The sequence below is a fragment of the Mustela nigripes genome, chromosome 7, assembly GCF_022355385.1.
Source record: "Mustela nigripes isolate SB6536 chromosome 7, MUSNIG.SB6536, whole genome shotgun sequence".
NCBI classification, from domain to species: domain Eukaryota; kingdom Metazoa; phylum Chordata; class Mammalia; order Carnivora; family Mustelidae; genus Mustela; species Mustela nigripes.
Window position 1 is genome coordinate 118,801,890 of NC_081563.1, and position 18,961 is coordinate 118,820,850.

Consider the following 18,961-nt stretch of genomic DNA (forward strand, 5'->3'; position numbering starts at 1 on the left):
CTCTCTCTCTCCCTGCCTCTCTGCCTACTTGTGATCTTTGTCTGTCAAATAAATAAATAAACTCTTAAAAAATAAAACCTATAGTTAAAAAAAATTTTTGTTGTAAATTGTAACTGTGAAAATGAGGTCACATGATCTCATCTAATAAAACTTCTCTATGTCCTTTCTGAAGAAGACACCCTATGCTGCCCTTCTCATGAAAGACAAAATAGATTAGAGGAGAACAACTTTCTTCCAACTACAAGACAAAATTGTTAAATATCATCTTTGAAAAGTAACTCAATTTAATTCTTCATGAAAAGAATAAGGCATTTTAATATTAGGAAGCTTTTTCAGAAAAGGCTAGGATTTGATTATTCTTCAAATAAAATACTTGCTGTAAGAACCACCACTTGAGAGGCGCCTGGGTGCTCAGTGGGTTGAAGCCTCTGTCTTCAGCTCGGGTTGTGATCCCAGGGTCCTGGGATTGAGCCCCACATCAGGCTCTCTGCCCAGTGGAGGGCCTGCTTCCACAATCCCTCCCCACCTGCCTCTCTGCCTGCTTGTGATCTCTGTCCATTAAATAGATTAAAAAATCTTAAAAAAAAAAAAAAAAACCATACCTGGTCTATAAAATTATTGTAGGCCCAAACCAAATACATTCATTAAATATTTTCAAATATGGGACACCTGACTGGCTCAGTCCATGGACCATGTGACACTTGATCCCAGAGTTGTGAGTTCAAGTCTCGTTTGGGGTGTAGAGAGTACTTAAAAACAAAAAGGCAAGGGAAGAGTGCCTCGGTGGCTCAGTGGGTTAAGCCTCTGCTTTCGGCTCAGGTCATGATCTCAGGTCCTTGGGTTGAGCCCCACATCGGGCTCTCGACTCAACAGGGAGCCTGCTTCCCCCTTTCTCTCTGCCTACCTCTCTACCTACTTGTGATCTCTCTCTCTGTCAAATAAATAAATAAATAAGATCTTCAAAAAAAAGGCAAGGGGGCTCCTGGGTGGCTCAGTCAATTCAGCAACCAAGTCTTGGTTTCAGATCTCATTGTCATGGGATGGAGCTCTTTGTCAGGCTCTGTGCTCAGTGCAGTCTGCTTCATATTCTCTTTCCCTCACCTTCTCCCTCTAGCTCACATGTACCCTCTCTCAAGTAAATAAATAAAATCTTTAAAAATAAATAAATAGGGGTGCCTGGATGAGCCTTCAGCTCAGGTCATGATCCCAGAGTCCTGGGATCGAACTGTGCGTCAGGCTCTGCCTTCAGCGGGGAGTCTGCTTGAGATTCTCTCTTTCTCTGTCCCTCCCCCCAGCTTGTATGTGCGTGCTTACACTCCCTCTCTAAAATAAATAAATAAAATCTTTTAAAAAAATTAATAAAACAAATTCCACATGTGTTCATTCTAAGTTATATCACTTTATATTAAAAAGAAACATGACATGGGGCGCCTGGGTGGCTCAGTGGGTTAAGCTTCTGCCTTCCGCTCAGGTCATAATCCCAGGGTCCTGGGACTGAGCCCTGCATTGGGCTCTCTGCTCAGCAGGGAGCCTGCTTCCTCCCCTCTCTGCCTACTTGTGATCTCTATCTGTCAAATAAATAAATAAAGTCTTAAAAAAAAATGACAGACTCTGATTTCTCTTACCTTCATTGAATCACCATAAATTCCACTCAGTTGTTGGATATAATTGTGCAGCTTCTTTCTGTCCCCCAAGGCACTAAAATTATAACAGGATAAGCAAATCTATCATTATTTGCTTAATAATAATCTCTAGAGTATATAACAGTATATAATCAACTCTAAATTATCTACATTAATATAATGGGAGGTCAGATTAAAAGGAACAATTAATAATTCAGACATACATCCTCCCCAGAAACTCTCCCTTAGGCTTTTGCCCTTGATCTTCTTCCCTTGGTAACTCAGACTTCAACATCTCCTATGTCTCTACTAAGTGCTCAATTGATACTTCAAACTTATTTTAATCTAACTGAAGTTGACATCTTCCCTCACAACCCTGAATTGCATGGTTTAAGATAGCACTCTAAAGTAGAGCACAGGGAAAAGGACTTTGAAATCAGAAGTGATTCGTATCTGTACACAGACTCTGTATGACCTGGGGGGGGTGGGAATCACTCGGCCTTTTTTAGTACATAAATGTTCTTATCCATAGCACAGGAAATATGTGAGTACTAGGTATGACTCATGCACAAATCAAATCTATATGAAGGTTATACCTTTACTTGTACCCATCTTCCTTTGTCAGTAATCCCTCATAATGCTCTAGTTTCAATAAATAAATTTAATGGGACTTAACATAAACAGATCAAAATCCATTAACTCATTGTCCTGCATCATTTACGCTTACTGGTCCAAGCAAGTTAGCCTGACACCTGGCTAATTATTAACAGAAACAGCAGGCAAAGGGGCAGAATTTACTAATCTACTAGCTAATTAGACTGAAAAATAAATCTTGCGCTCAAAGTCCTAGATAGTCAGAATCACTACAACTGGCCTCTCTATTGTACTCTATGACTCATGGTAACTACAAAATCTATGAATGATATTCTTGAGATGTACAGAAGCATTATCATAGCTGATAAATCATAAAGCAGCATGCCTGTGTTTTCTTATTTCCCTATCATCTTCATCAGGTTGTTGAAGGGAAAGGCCAAGCTTGGAGAAGTAGTTATAGGTGATCTAAAACTGAGTGAGGTTAAGTATCGTTGCACAGTTGAGTATAATCACGAGTCACAGCATAAGATAGCAAACCTAAACCAATCTCTCTGCCCAATATTTCCCTGAACTAATACTCAACATTCATCATTTAATAAAACCCCAAAAGAAACTATTCACAAAGAAATCACTGATTAAAGTACATAAAAATAGCCAACCAAAATCTAGCAGTTTTATTTTAACAAAGGGTATAACAAAATACAGTAATACACATATACATTTTGAAGATTTATTTATTTATTCTAGAAAGAGGGAGAGAGAGTCCCTGTGTGTGAGTGGGGGGTGGGGCAGAGGGAGAGGAGAGAACCCTCAAGCAGACTCCCTGCAGAGCATGGAGCCCAACATGGACCAGATCCAAGATCCCAAGATCATGACTGAGCTGAAATCAAGAGCTGGGGGCCAAACTGACTGTGCCACCCGGGCACCCCAAAATAAACAGCACTTTAAATAAAAATTTAAAGTAGACATGGGCGGGGGTGCCTCAGTGGCTTAGTCAATTGAGCCTCCTCCAACTCTTGATTTCAGCTCAAGTCATGATTTCAGCTCAGGTCATAATCTCAGGTTGGTGAGATCCAGCCCTGTGTGGGGCTCCATGCTCAGTGGGGAGTCTATTTCTCTAACTCTCCTTCTGGTCCTTCCAACCCCCTGTCGTGCACACAGGTGTATTCTCTCTCTCTAAAAAAAATAATAATAATAAGGAAATAAATCCTTAAAGTAGTCACAGGCCATAGTTAGACTATAGGAAGATTTTATTTCGGTATTTTACAATTTTTGAAATCTAAAATTTCTTACAACTGATATAAACATTTAATATACCAATTTTTTTACTTGTTAGCAAAACCTTTTAGTGTAAGCCTGATGATTCACAGACCTGTACCTCTGGGCAAATAATACATTATGTTAATAAATACATATGTTAACACATATGTTAATAAAAAAATTTTAAATCAACGGTTGATTGCAAACTTGAGAAAATTTAAGTACTTGTCTAAACTGGATCCCCCCTAGAAAGCAGAGTCTTGAACAAGAGCTTACAGATAGGTCATTTATTTTAGGATATGAATCCTAGGAAAGGTGAAAGAGGAAAGGAGGGGAAAAGAGTACAAGGCTATATTAATAAATTGGTTGAACTTGTACTACTGTTAACAACTTTGACTGGTCCTACTGGGATCATCAAAGGCAGCTTTATACAGCAGAATTTTGCCATAATGGAAATGTCCTATATCTGCCCTGTCCAACATGGTAGCCACTAGTCATAAGTGGCTACTGAGCACTTGAAATATGGCTAGGTGAGGAATTGAAACTTTAATTTAAATTAATTTAAACATGGAGCTGCTGCATTGGAAAACACAGCCCTGAGGAGTCCTGAAGAATCCACCTCAGAGTTATAAGGTAGGTAACAAGCTGTGCTGGATAATGTTCCGCTGAAATTCTATTTTGTTCACTCATGTCTCCCAAGTTCCTAGAAAAATTCCTAACACTCAGTGGGCCCTCCATAAATATTTGTTGAATAAATAGTAGTATCCAATTCCACAAAGTAAATGGTTCTCTTTAAAAGCAAGACTCTATTAGAGCAAATGTAATTCAATTAAAATAGTAAGCAATTATTATACCTTAGTGGGCGCCTGGGTGGCTTAGTGGGTTACACTTCTGCCTTCAGCTCAGGTCATGATCTCAGGGTCCTAGGATTGAGCACCAAATTGGGCTCTCTGCTCAGCAGAAAGCCTGCTTCCCCCTCTCTCCCTCTGCCTGCCTGTCTGCCTACTTGTGATCTCTCTCTCTCTGTTAAATAAATAAATAAAATCTTTATAAAAATTAAAAAAAAAAAGGAAGTAGTAAGGGGGACTTTGGGAGGACTGAGTGGGCTGAAATGCGATTATGAAAGAGGCAAGATGAGGTTCTTGAAGATTCTGATCCAAAGGACACATTTATTAAAATTCAAATAAATGTGCTAAGGTTAAAAAAAAATGTTCTAAGGTTATTTTTCTCACAATTTGCTTCTATTATCAACTACTAAACAATAGTACAGGAAGTAATTCAGTATAATCCTTTGTTTTGATTCTTTGGTTACTGTTACTACAAACATTTAGCTAAATGGAATTCCAGAAGGAAAAAACCTTATTTCACCACTGTTGCCAATTCTCTAAAAAAAACCCCAAAACAAAAAAAAAGCCCTAAGTCTCCATTTTAAGGAATATTTAAATATTTGCTCCTCTAGACTCTGAAACTCCCAGCCTTATATAGGGATCTCTGCCTATAATTTATTAAGGGCCAACACGCGAATCACTTTATGTGATTGTCTCATTATTATTTTCCATTTGACAGGTATAGAAACCGAAGAGTTGGGGCGCCTGGGTGGCTCAGTGGTTTAAAGCCTTTGCCTCAGCTTAGGTCATGATCCCAGGGACCTGGGATCAAGCCCTGAATCAGGCTCTCTGCTCAGCAGGGAGCCTGCTTCCTCCTCTCTCTCTCTCTCTCTCTCTGCCTGCCTCTCTGCCTACTTGTGATCTCTGTCTGTCAAATAAATAAATAAATAATCTTTTTTAAAAAGGAAAAAAAAAAGAGAGAGAGAAAAAAAAAAGAAACTGAAGAGTTAAATTATTTGTCCCAAATCACACAACTAAAAAAGGATGAAACTACTTTCGACTGCATCTTTAAATCTAATACCAGGCATACATTTCAGTCTTGAGATAGCTTTAGGAAGACCTAGAAACATGTTCAAGATAGGCTACAGCCTTGATTTTTCTTGCCAACAATTCCCCCCATCAGTTCTTATATATTTTATGTTGTGTATAATTCAATTATTCTGAACTTGAGAATAAAAAGTTGATCACTGAAACTTCATGAAGGCTTGTCAGCAAAATTTTGTAAAATAGGAATCATTAGCAATAGTAACATAGGAATTGCACAACAATAACAAAAACAACTGTGTTAACCAGCAGACAAGGGCTTCTGTTTTAAAACACTCTCTAGATTTAAAATGAGGACAGTTAATAGATTATGGGCTTTGTCCCTTACAGGTGAATAAAAAGGTCATAAGTATGCTTGGCTACAAGGTGAATTTTATCATTCTTACCTTATCCCAAGACTTTCAAGATCAGACTCATTAAGATGGAGCAGTGTCAAACCCGTGATTTTATTTTCTTTGGAAGAAAGAGAGAAAAAAAAGAAAAAATGGTTTCAATATTTACAGCATATGCTTTTTTATTTCTCTTAATTTAGATTTGCCAGAATTTACTCAGATTGACATTTACTAACCACCCACTCCAGGCAATGAACTGTGTTAAGTACTATTTTCTTTTTTTTAAGATTTTATTTATTTATGAGGGGCGCCTGGTGGCTCAGTGGGTTAAGCCCCTGCCTTTGGCTCACGTCATGATGTCAGCAGAGAGCCTGCTTCTCCCTCTCCCTCTGCCTGCCTCTCTGCCTACTTGTGATCTCTTTCCCTATGTCAAATAAATAAATAAGATCTAAAAAAATATATATATTTTATTTATTTAGGGGAGAGAGAGAGAGAGCGCGTGCGAGCATGAGCAGGTGGCAGAGGGCAGAGGCAGAGGCAGAGAGAGAAACAGACTCCCAATTGAGCAGGAAGCCCCATGTGGGGCTCGATTCTAGGATCCTGGGATCATGACCTGAGCTGAAGGCAGATGCTTTACCAACTGAGCCACCCAGGTGCCCCTAAGTACATTTTCATTTGTCACTTGGAAAGGTTTTTTTCTCAACACGGGACTCAAAACTCACAACCCCAGGGTCAAGAGCCCACATGCTCTACTGACTGAGCAGCCAGGAGCCCCTGCCACTCAGAAAGTCTTCATTTTAAATAGATAACTATATCAATAGGCTTTTTTTGATAAATCAAGTAAAAAAATTTTTTAAAGATTTTATTTATTTATTTGACAGACAGAGATCACAAGTAGGCAGAGAGGCAGGCAGAGAGAGAAAGGGGGAAGCAGGCTCCCTGCTGAGCAGAGAGCCCAACGTGGGGCTTGATCCCAGGACTCTGGGATCATGACTTGAGCTGAAGGCAGAGGCTTTAACCCACTGAGCCACCCAGGCACCCCAAATCAAGTAAAATTTTTTAAAGATTGATTGATTTGTGAGAGAGCATGTGCGTTCGAGTGAGTGCACAGGGAGAAGGAACAGAGGGAGAGGGACAGAGAACCTCAAGTAGACTCCACAGATCCTGATGCAGGCAAGGCTCGAAGTCATGACCTTAAGAGCAAGACTTGAGATGAAGCCAAGAGTCGAGCGCTTAAAGGACTGTGCTACCCAGGCATCCCTCAAGTGAAATTTTTAAAATTATTTGAAAAACTATTTGCAGGGAATTCCAAGTTGCAAAATTGGCAGCTTCCTTCTAAAACAGGTAAGGTTTAGGGTGGGGAGTAGGGGTGGGAAAGAAGTGTAAATCTATTGTTCATAGAATGGTCAAGCCAAAACCATAGCCTGGGAGCACTTAGGTGGTTCAGTAGGTTGAGTGGCAGACTCTTGATCTTGGCTAAGTTCTTGATCTCATGGTTGTGAGTTTGAATCCTGTGATAGGCTATGTCCATCCTACTTAAAACACACAAAAAAAGAAAAAAAGAGCAATTTCAAGTTCAGTAAAATTTCATTTAGTATTTTTACTCTAGTGCTATCCTGGTTTTCTAAAAATACCCTCAATAATCTCTAAGACATATTTGAGATGCCTGGCTGGCTCAGTCAGTAAAGTATGCAACTTTTGATCTTGGGGTTGTTGAGTTTGAGCCCCACTTTGGATGTAGAGATTACTTAAATAAAAATTCTAAAAACTTCAGGAGCCTGGGTGGCTTAGTTGGTTAAGCATTCAACTCTTTTTTTTTTTTTTTAAGATTTTATTCATTTATTGGACAGAGAGAGAGATCACAAGTAGGCAGAGAGGCAGGCAGAGAGAAAGGAAGGGAAGCAGGCACCCTGCTGAGCAGAGAGCCCAATGCGGGGCTCGATCCCAGCACCCTGGGATCATGACCCGAGCCGAAGGCAGAGGCTTTAACCCACTGAGCCACCCAGGCACCCCAAGCATTCAACTCTTAATCTCAGCTCAGGTCTTGATCTCATGGTTCTGAGTTCAAGCTCTGCACTTAAAATTAAAAAATACTAATAAACTTGAAGACTTTTTTTTTCCAAGTCATCCTTGCGCAAGGGCCATGCTAACCTTCTCTGTATTGTTCAAATTTTAGTATAGGTGCTGCTGAAGCGAGCACTTGAAGACATATTTTTCTAAAAAGATCCCGAGTTATGCAATTATGTAGTTTTCCACAAATGGAATTATGTTGTTTATAATTTATTTTTTCACACCTATGATGTCATAGAAATCTTTTCTGTCAATTTTATTAAACCACATCATTTTTAATGGCTGCCTTATATTCTACAATTAGATGCCCTGTAGTATATTTAACCAATTTTTTCCTGAGACTTATGCTCAGAAATGAGTATACCTAAATGAGTATACCTTAAAATGAGTATACCTAAACCGATATTATAGTTATTGTAAAGATTTAGAAGATAAAATATGAGAAGTACACAGAACAGTACTTCACACAAAGTAAATGCTGAGGAAATGTTAGGTATCACTATTATATATAACTATTATCAATGGATAGATTAGTTCTACTTTCTTGCTATTTATAACCAATGGTTAAAAGAATGACCTTGAATATATTTCTTTGGACACCTGTACAATTCTATCTGTAAATTTCTACAAGTGAAATTTCCCAAGTAAAAAAGTATTACCAAGCCATCCATGGTTTGACCCAATAGACACTTCCATCAACTTCACTGGATTACCCATTTCTCTTATTATCAATCTTTAAATATTTTCCTATTTAGGGTTGCCAGCGTGGCTCAGTTGGTTAAGAGTCTGTTTTGGGCTCAGCGGGAAGCCTGCTTCTCCCTCTTCCTCAGCGGTTCCCCCTGCTTGTGTTCCTTCTCTCACTGTGTCTCTCTCTGTCAAATAAATAAATAAAATCTTAAAAAAAAAAAAAAAGGAAAAGGAAAGGGACCAACACTTTGTATGTAGTTTTGCCAAATAAAAATAAATCCAGGGACGCCTGGGTGGCTCAGTTGGTTAAGCAGCTGCCTTCAGCTGAGGTCATGATCCCAGCGTCCTGGGATAGAGTCTGACATCAGGCTCCTTGCTCTGCAGGGAGCCTGCTTCTCCCTCTGCTTCTGTCTGCCATTCTGTCTGCCTGTGCTCGCTCTCTCTCCCTCTCTCTCTCTGACAAATAAATAAAATCTTAAATAAATAAATAAATAAATAAATAAATAAATAAATAAAAATAAATCCAGGGGCGCCTGGGTGGCTCAGTTGGTTAAGCGGCTGTCTTTGGCTCAGGTCATGATCCCAGCATCCTGGGATCGAGTCCCACATCGGGTTCCTTGCTCTGCAGGGAGCCTGCTTCTCCCTTTACCTCTGCCTGCCACTCTGTCTGCCTGTGCTCACTCCCTCTCTGACAAATAAATAAATAAATAAAATCTTTGAAAATAAATAAATAAATAAACCCAGACTAAGATAGGGATTAGAAAGAAAGACTATTGCAATAGGGAGAATGTTGAGATTTCAGAAATCTCCAAAGTCAAACAGAAGAAGGTGCTGCTATTTTTTATCAGGTAAAGGAGGGGCAAGCAGAATCTTTAGGAAGTGACCCTACTGGGGTCTGACACAACAATATCCTGCTATGCTCAGCCGATTCCAAGAGAAGCTGATCATGGAGCAGTCCACTTTCTTAGTGCTTGATGCAGTTTAGCGGCAATCAAGAGTTCAGGGCCCTCTAAGAGAGAGAGAGAAGCCTGACTAATCTTTGGTCAGGACAAAACAAACAGTTAAGAAATGAGCAGTTGTGGGGGTGCCTGGCTGGCTCAGCCAGTGGAACCATGACCCTTGATCTTGAGGTTTTAAGTTTGAGCCCCTGATAGGTATACAGATTACTTAAAAAAAAAAAATCTTGGAGCACCTGGATGGCACCTTAGTTGAGGGTCCAACTCTTGATTTCTGCTTTGGTCAAGATCTCAGGGTCATGGGATTGAGATCTCATGGCTGTGGGATGGAGCCCAGAATTGAGCTCTGGGCTCAGTAGGGAGTCTGCTTGGGATTTTCTCTCTCCCTCTCCCTGCCTCTCTCCACCCTGCAATATTTCTCTGAGAATAAATAAATAAGTCTTCAAAAAAAATTGTTTAATTAAAAAATAAAAATAAAGAACTTTATTTTATTTATTTATTTGACATAGAGAGAGAAATCACAAGTAGGCAGAGAGGCAGGCAGAGAGAGGGGAGAAAGCAGGTTCCCTGCGGAGCAGAGAGCCCGACGTGGGGCTCGATCCCAGGACCCTGGGATCATGACCTGAGCTGAAGGCAGAGGCTTTAACCCACTGAGCCACCCAGGTGCCCCAAAATAAAGAACTTTAAAAGAAAAAAGAAATGAACAATTGTCCCATGTGGTCAGTTTGTTTGTTTGTTTTTTGTTTTTGTACCAATTAAAAGCATGTAGTGAGGGGTGCCTGGGTGGCTCAGTTGGCTAAGAGTATGCCTTCAGCTCAGGTCATGATCCCAGGGTGCTGGGATCCAGCCAGGTTGGACTCCCTGCTCAGCAGAGGAGTCTGCTTCTCCCTCTCCCTCTACCCCATCCCCCTGCTCATGCACTCGCACTTTCTCTCAAATAAATAAAATCTTTAAAAAAAAAAAAAGAGGGTCACCTGGGTGGTTCAGTGGGTTAAAGCCTCTGCCTTCAGTTTAGGTCATGATCCCAGGGTCCTGGGATCAAGCCCCGCATTGGGCTTCTCTGCTCAGCAGAAAGCCTCCTTCCTCCTCTCTGCCTGCCTCTCTGCCTACTTGTGATCTCTGTCAAATAAATGAATAAAATCTTTAAGGGAAAAAAAAGCATGTAGTGAATTCGAATTTCGCTAGTATTAGACTAGTATTAGACTGTGGGCTCAAGAGAAAAGATGATTCTGAAGGCTGATGAATTATTCTTCAGAACATCACTGAGGGGCACCTGGGTGGCTCAGTCGGTTAATTAAGCGTTGGCCTTCGGTTCAGGTCATGGTCCCAGGGTGCTGGGATGGAGCCCTAGGGAGCCTGCTTCTTCCTCTCCTCCCCACTTATGATCTCTGTTACTATTTCTGTCTCTCTCTCTCTTTCAATTAAATAAATAAAATCTTTAAAAAAAGAAAAACAGGGGCTCCTGGGTGGCTCAGTGGGTTAAAGCCTCTGTCTTCGGCTCAGGTCATGATCCTGGGGTCCTTGGATTGAGCCACGATCTCTCAGCGGGGAGCCTGCTTCCTCCTCTCTCTCTCTGCCTGCCTTGCTGCCTACTTGTGATCTCTGTCAAATAAACAAATAAAATCTTTAAAAAATAAAAAATAAATTAAAAAAGAAGAAGTACAACAACAGCATCATTAAAACAGAGAGCCCACAACATAGCCAATTATATTTTGGAGACATAAAATATAAAACTACTTCATTCCCACCTATTGCTATTCAGAGAAAGATTCCATCCAGAGTGGAGGAAAACCAAAGGGTAGAGGAGAAGAGAGAATTACAATTCCCAACACCATCAATCTATATTTTTTAACTCTTTCAACAGTTAAAGTTCCTCCTACCCTAGATAAATGGGACTCCACCCCATAATGCAGAAGTTTACTAAATTTGTAAATGATACCACCTTCCTATAGAACACTTCAGAGGATAAGACAGAGAGAGGTTAAACTTCATATCCATTAGGGGAAGTTGAGTAGATTTCAAGTGGATGGATACTTGAACTTGAGCCAGTTGCTTAAAATTCACAACCCACACATCTCCCCAAGGGATGTGGCCAAGTTGTGGGCTGCTGGAAGTTCAGTGCTCAGATTTAACTAGGGAATCGGACTTTGGAGAGTAAGCATAAACATTACCAAGCTTTACAAGTACAGTCAAACATATCGAGCTCTACTGGGATGCTACAATAAGGCAATGGGGATTCAGGGACTAACAAAGCATGCTTCCTCTTCCTTAAGAAAACCCCCCCTAGCCTTGAAAGATGATGGGAGGAAACAGAAACTTAAAAGCAGCAGCACATACTCTAAGGTGGAAAGTGTTCAAGGAGCTGCAGTAGTAGCACGGAGGGGTCTCCTGAGCCCGGGGTGCCTGAAGGACAGGTCTGGGGAAAGCGTTCTAAGAAAAGGAACGGAGAGGGGCGCCTGGGTGGCTCAATGGGTTAAGCCGCTGCCTTCGGCTCAGGTCATGATCCCACGGTCCTGGGATCGAGTCCCACGTCCGGCTCTCTGCTTAGCAGGGAGCCTGCTTCCCCCTCTCTCTGCCTGCCTCTCTGCCTACTTGTGATCTCTGTCTGTCAAATAAATAAATAAAATATTAAAAAAAAAAGAAAAAAAAAGAAAGAAAAGGAACTGAGTCCGCCTATCCCGCACTGAGGTGGCAAGTTTCCAAAGAAACCCACCAGCATCAGACCAGGCGCCCCACCCAAGTTCACAGTCCCCAAAGCTGTCTTTCTTCCAGCGGGTCCCCAACTCCAAAAGCCCCATTTCTCCTTACTCCATCTCAGGGTGCACTCCGGGCGCCTTCTGTACCTCCCAGCACCGGCTCTCTCCTCCCCGCCTCAGGTTTCCGTTCTCAGATGCAGGTCCTCCCCCGACCCCCTCCCCACCCCCGCCTCAGGTCCACCCCTGCGGGTGCCTCCCCGCGCAGGTCTCCCTTCCCTGCTTCAGGGCCCCTGCTCAGGAGGGCTCTCCGCCTCAGGTTTCCGTTCTCCGCCTCAGGTCAACCCTGGCTCGGCGCCTCAGGTCCACCCCTTTGGTACCTCCCCGAGCAGGTCTCCCTTCCCCGCTTCGGGACCTCTTTGAGGCCCCCAGCTCACTGCCCCAGGGCGCCCTCTCCTCAGGCCCTCAGCCTCCGCCTCCGGTCGCCGTCCCCCGGCCCCTCAGCCCTCTACCCCGGGTACCTCGGAAGCGGTCCAGTAGTCGGGGATCTCTGAAGCCACTGCGCTCTAGGAAGCAGCACACCTGCTCCGGGCCCCAGAACTGGGGATCTGGGAGGAGCTCGGGGCCCGGGGACCTTTCCGCCGCCGCGGAACGGTTGTTTGGAGGGGTTCTTGGGCTGCCATCGCATCGGGGCCGCTTGAAGGGCTGTTCCGAGTTGGCTCCCTGCATGGCTACCACCAGCGCCAGGCACAGTACAGTCAAGAACCGCGGCGCTTATCCCGCGCGCAAGCGCACTGACTGCCGGTCGCTGAGGACGAGCCCGCACAGCACTGCCAGCTAACTGGCCTCCCGCGCAGGCGTACTGACAGCTTAGACCTTGGGGCTGGGCAGCCCAGCCACTTCAGCCACCCGGCCCTCGTGCGCAGGCGCAATGACAGCCCAATGGTCCTCTACAGGTCCAGGAGTTTACAGAAAGGGAGAGAGACTAGAAGCAGAGCCGAGGTCGTGCTAGTGAGGACGAGATGAGGAAAGACTGTACCTAAGACCCGTGGAAATCCTCTCACAGTCCGGAGCAGGGGCTCTTCTGGTGAATTGAGGGTGCCTTCCTCCAAGTGAGTATCACAGGTATACCCTTGCCATGTTTCAGATGCCCCAAACTTAAAGAAACCCAAAAGGCCATCAGGCTGGCCATCTTCTCAATTAGAGAAAAGTGGGCAAGAAGCTGATCTGGAAGACCATGGAATGATTTCAAATCTGATATGAAGGTAGTCTTATTGCACTGCACAGGTACAGTATTTCTGGGCAGTTAGAGGGCCCGGGGCTTCCGATCCATAAACTTTTTTTTTTTTTTTTAAGTAATGTATATTATGGGGGGGGGGGCAGGTCTGTGATTCATCAGTCTTACACATATCCATAAATTCTTATCTAAAGGATTCCACACAGAAGCAGACTTTTAGACTTCTCTCCAAAAGAATCCTCAACTCCTCTCCCTATTCCAACTACCCGTCCAGAGGAAAGGAAGTGGCCAATCTGATTACTGTTAAACAAAATTCACCTGAGTAGATTTGAAGATCTAACTAGCTTTATTCAATGATCCACGAATAGGGCAGCAGCCCATCTGGTAAGGAGAAAGGAGCTTCGAGGAGCTGTACAAAATGAAAGATTTTTAAAGGCAGAAAGGGGGTAAGACAAGGAAGTCACAGCAAAAGAAAGGATGATTTTAGGCAAAGTCACCCAACTTTGGGGGAAAGGCAGGAGTCTACCAGGCTGCTGCCTCACCAGTGTTGGCCAGGAAATTCCAGACTGACTAGAGTTCACAGTCCTGGGAAAGGTTGAAACTGCAATTAGGCTAGATATTAAGTCTTGGTTTGCTAATATGGGTCTTAGCACAGGTGACTTTATTTTGGGCCTGTTTCTTTTTCAACATTACTTAAAACTTATCTTCAAGGATTTTTACCACCTGGTGGTAACAGCCTGTAAAAATGAGAGGCATGTCCCCATCACCTTAATCACTCAGGGGCATGACCAAACTTCCCTATAAATCTTAGTGTGTGCAATTAACTGGTAATAGGACCACTATTCCCATCACTAAAGCCAATACACCACACCATCAACCCAGCCATAGACCCATGTAGGAGATAAGGGATGAATAAGCACTTAGCTGGCTCAGTTAGTAGAGCATTTGACACTTGATCCCAGGGGTCATGAGTTTGAGCCTCACTCTGGGTATAGAGATAACTTAAAAAGGCAAAATAAAACGTAATTTTTAAAAAAGGATGAATGAAACAAATTATCATTAAGCAGTGTGAACTAGTGGTCTGGTAGAGAGCAAAATATCTTTTTTTTTTTTTTTTTTTTAAGCAATCTCTACAGCCAGTGTGGGGCTTGAACTCAAAACCCTGAGATCAAGTGCATATTCTACTGACTGAGCCAGCTGGTCATCCCATAAAATATTCTTAGCATACACTTAGATCTTTACTCTGATGCCAGACATTGTTCTAAGGGTTTTACAAATTTTTTTAAAAGATTTTATTTATTTGACAGAGATCACAAGTAGGCAGAGAGGCAGGTGGGCGCGATGGGGGGTGGAGCAGACTCCCTGCTGAGCAGAGAGCCCCATTGGGGGGGGGTGGCGCAGGACCCGGGGATCATGACGTGAGCCAAAGGCAGAGACTTTAACCCACTGAACCACCCAGGCACCTGGGCTTTACAAATATTAATTAATGTATGTATCATAACAATCCTAGGGTGTAAGGAACTGAGCTACAGAGAGAGAAATGAGTAATGATTTGCTCATGGTCACACAGCTAGTAAGTGATGAAGCCTGGAACTTGCCCTCCATCTGCACAGAAGGGCCAGACTCAGCAAAAATGCCCTTAAGTGCCAGAATAATTTGAGAAATGAACAGAGTTGCCAAGACTCATGAAACCCAAACAAAGGGGTAAAAGAGACAATGAATAGCCCATGAATGAAAGCCTATTTCAACTTGGAAATGGCTGGCTTGAAAACTTGTATTTTTTTAGACTTATGGGAAAATCTCCCCTGACTGCAAGGTTTCCTTGGCAGTAGAAAGTGATATAAGCAGGGTTTTACATTTAATCGACTGGATTTGTTCAAAGCAGTTACTTTTGAGAACTTTAATTTTCTGTTTGTGTTTGTTCAGGAGTGTCATTTAATGCCATGTTTATTACTTATCTCCTTACCCCTTCTTTTCTAGGAGCCCTAGATCTTGAGCAAGGTTGTTGGTTACTTGCTCAAGGTCACATGGCTAGTAGTAAGTGACAGAATGGAGATTTGCAGCTGACTCCAAAACTTCAGTGCTTTCCAGTTTGCCAGGGCAGTGAAGCCCACTCACAGCCCCAGTGATCTTATTCTATCTCGCTTTTTTACAACAAGAGAATAGTTAACAGGCCCTCTGGTGCTCTGGTCACCTTGAAGGAAATGACAGGTCAACCTCTCCTATGATGCCAAACTTGTCATAGTTCACACTTGAAATATCTGTAATGTCCATTAATTGAAGGCCCATTGCTTCATGACCTTAAATATCCCCAAGGATTTCTCCCTGCCCTTACATAGCTACCTTCCACCCACCTAGCTGAGCTAGGGGAATTTTATTTCTGTCAGCATTAATCATGTGGTTTTGTATCTCTCCACAGCTTCCTCTTCAACCAGTGCTGCTGGTTCTCAATGCCAGCTGTCACTCTCTCTTTCATTTCCTCTTCACCCTTCGCTGAACTTAGCCTCCTTAAGACATTCTTTTTTTTTTTTTTAAACACTTGCCACAGGGGCGCCTGGGTGGCTCAGTGGGTTAAGCCGCTGCCTTCGGCTCAGGTCATGATCTCAGAGTCCTGGGATCGAGTCCCGCATCGGGCTCTCTGCTCAGCGGAGAGCCTGCTTCCCTCTCTCTCTCTCTGCCTGCCTCTCCATCTACTTGTGATTTCTCTCTGTCAAATAAATAAATAAATAAAATCTTTAAACACTTGCCACAAATCCCAAAGCCAAGCTAAAATTCATTTTTTATTTTTAAGTAGGGTCTACACCTGACATGGGCCTTGAGCTCACAACACTGAGATCAAGAGTCGCACAATCCACCAACTAAGCCTGCCAGGTGCTGCCAAGCCAAAATTCATTAAAAAAATAATAATTGATTTTCTCATCTGATAAAAATAATGCTCAGGAAGGAAAATGTGGAAAGCAAAATGTGTATATATGTAAAGGTCACTTCCTGGTAGGTGCTCCATAAAATTTTTTTCTTTTTTTAAGATTTTATTTATCTAGGGGCACCTGAGTGGCTCAGTAGGTTAAAGCTTCTGCCTTCGGCTCAGGTTATGATCCCAGGGTCCTGGGATCAAGCCCTGCATCCGGCTCTCTGCTCCGAGGGAAGTCGGCTTTCTCCTCTCGCTCTCTGCCTGCCTCTCTGCCTACTTGTGATCTCTTTCAAACAAATAAAATCTTTAAAACAACAAGAAAACAAACAAACAAACAAAAGATTTTATTTATCTATTTGTCAGAGAGAAACAGAGACAGAGCACAAGCTGGAGGGAGAAGCAGGCTCCCCACCAAGTAAGGAGCCCGAAGCGGGGCTTATCCAGGGACCCCAGGATCATGACCTGAGATGAAGGCAGATACTTAACCAACTGAGCCACCCAGGCATCCCCATAAGCCTTTTTGTTTCATGAAAGAAGAAACTCATTTCCAGGTCTCGGAATCTTTGAAAAAAGAGGCCTCGCAGAATGACAATAGTTACCATATTTGAGTACCTATTATGACTCAGACATCCTACATGTGCTTTACTTTATATCCATATTTTCTACTCCTTATAATAACCTCAGTCCATACCTATTATACTAGTTAGACTTATTTGGTTATAAATACATTCATCCATTCATTCAAGAACTATATCTTTTGGGGGGCATCTGTGTGGCTCAGTCAGTAGTAAACAGGGGCTCCTGGATGGCTCAGTTAAGCATCTGCCTTCAGTTCAGGTCATGATCTCAGGTTCCTGGGATTGGTCCCCACATGGGGCTCCCTGCTCAGTGAAAAGTATCTTCTCCCTCTCCCTCTGCCCTCTCCCCACTTCATGTCCTCTCTCACTTTCTCTCAAATAAATAAATATATATTTTTTAAAGTAGCAAACATATTAGAAGTTAGTGATATGGAAAAAAATTTAAGAGGAGTGGAGAAGGACAGAGTCACAATTTTGAATAAGGTAGTCATAATACGCCTTTTGGGAAAGTGCTATTTTAGCAGAGACTTGGAGGAGATGAAATGAAAGAAAGCTTCTGTTCCTCTAGCTCCAACAAAATAACTTCAAAAGCATGGATCATGTTCATTCCTGGACCAACTGCTGTGTTTTAAGATAATTGACACCCCCCCCAAAATTTTTTTTAAAAAAGAAAGGAACATCTGGGTGGCTCAGTCAGTTGGGCATCTGCTTTCAGCTTGGATCCTGGTCTTGGGGTCCTGGGATTGAGCCCCACATCGGGCTCCCTGCTTAGCGGGAGTCTGCCCCTCTCTCTGTCCCTCCCCTCTGCTTGTGCTCCCTTTCTGGTTCTCTCTCACTCTCTCTCAAAAAAAAAAAAAAAAAAAAAAAAGATAATTGACCCATTCGGGTCACATGTTACCTCTTGTGTGAGAAGGCAAGGTCCTGTACAAGAAGAGAATTGGTTCTGAACAAAAAGACCCAAGGTGTTGTTACACTCATTTAACATGGAAGGAACTAAAGCTCAGAAAGGTGAAATGACTTGCCCAGTGTCACACACATGTATTAAGGGCTTGGGATTTCAACTAGTTCTGTCAGAAGAACCATTATTCTTGGGGTACCTGGGTGGTACTGTCAGTTCAGCAGCTGACTCTTGGTTTTGGCTTAAGTCTGATTCTCAGGGTTATGAGATCAAGCTTCGTGTTGGGCTCCCCACTCAGCTGTTTGCTTGACTCTACCTCTCATTCTGCAACTTATTCCAAATAAGTAAATATATCTTTAAAAAAAAAATTGTTCTTTTCTGCAACTTGAGCTGGATACAAGTTCTGTTGCTTTTAGGCATAGACAGGGTCAGGCCATCCCAACCTAGAATTTAGCTTATTGTGACTTCCTGTAACTGGCTCAATGTTTGGGGTGATGTGACCATGTATTTGGGGGTTGGGATGCTCAAAAACATAAGGGAGTGGCCAGACTTTAGGGACAGGGTACCACTAGGTAAAAATAACTCATGGATACTTTTTTTTTTTTTTTTTTTAAATAAACTCTGTGTGCACTGTGGGGCTCAAACTCATCACTCCAAGAATCAGGAGTCACATGTTGTATTGACTGAGCCAGCCAGGCACCCCACTCATCTCATGGATCCTTTTATTTATTTATTTTTTACTTTTTGAAGATTTATTTTTTTATTTTTTGAAGATTTTTTTTTTTAAGATTTTATTTATTTATTTGACAGATAGAGATCACAAGTAGGCAGAGAGGCAGGCAGAGAGAGAGGAAGGGAAGCAGGCTCCCCGCTGAGCAGAGAGCCTGATGCCCGGCTGATCCCAGGATTCTGGGATCATAACCTGAGCCTAAGGCAGAGGCTTTAACCCACTGAGCCACTCAGGCGCCTTGAAGATATTTTTTAAAGGGGTGCCTGGGTGGCTTAGTCGGTAAGCATCTGCCTTCAGCTCAGGTCATGATCCCAGGGTCCTCTCCCACTCTCCCTGTTTGTGTTCCCTCTCTCACTGTGTTTGTGTGTCTCTGTCAAATAAATAAACAAATAGAATCTTTTAAAAAACAGATTTTTTAAAAAAGATTTTATTTATTTGACAAGAGAGATCACAAGTAGGCAG

At 42.5% G+C, this 18,961-nt stretch overlaps 1 protein-coding gene and 1 non-coding gene across 2 annotated transcripts in view; both read right to left on the minus strand.

Moving 5' to 3' along the window:
- Positions 1-12,998, minus strand: part of SAMHD1 (SAM and HD domain containing deoxynucleoside triphosphate triphosphohydrolase 1) — a 60,601-nt gene extending 47,603 nt beyond the window's left edge. Inside the window, exons 1-3 of the mRNA XM_059406965.1 lie at positions 12,667-12,998; positions 5,794-5,860; positions 1,626-1,698 (exon numbers count right to left, since the gene is read on the minus strand). Of these exons, the coding sequence (XP_059262948.1) occupies positions 1,626-1,698; positions 5,794-5,860; positions 12,667-12,874 (348 nt within the window). The 5' untranslated portion in view covers positions 12,875-12,998. The remainder of the gene's footprint in view (positions 1-1,625; positions 1,699-5,793; positions 5,861-12,666) is intronic.
- LOC132022883 (U6 spliceosomal RNA) lies at positions 7,835-7,939 on the minus strand. Its single transcript, XR_009405773.1, has one exon. It is a non-coding gene; the product is annotated as a U6 spliceosomal RNA (small nuclear RNA).
- Positions 12,999-18,961: the final 5,963 nt, after the last annotated feature.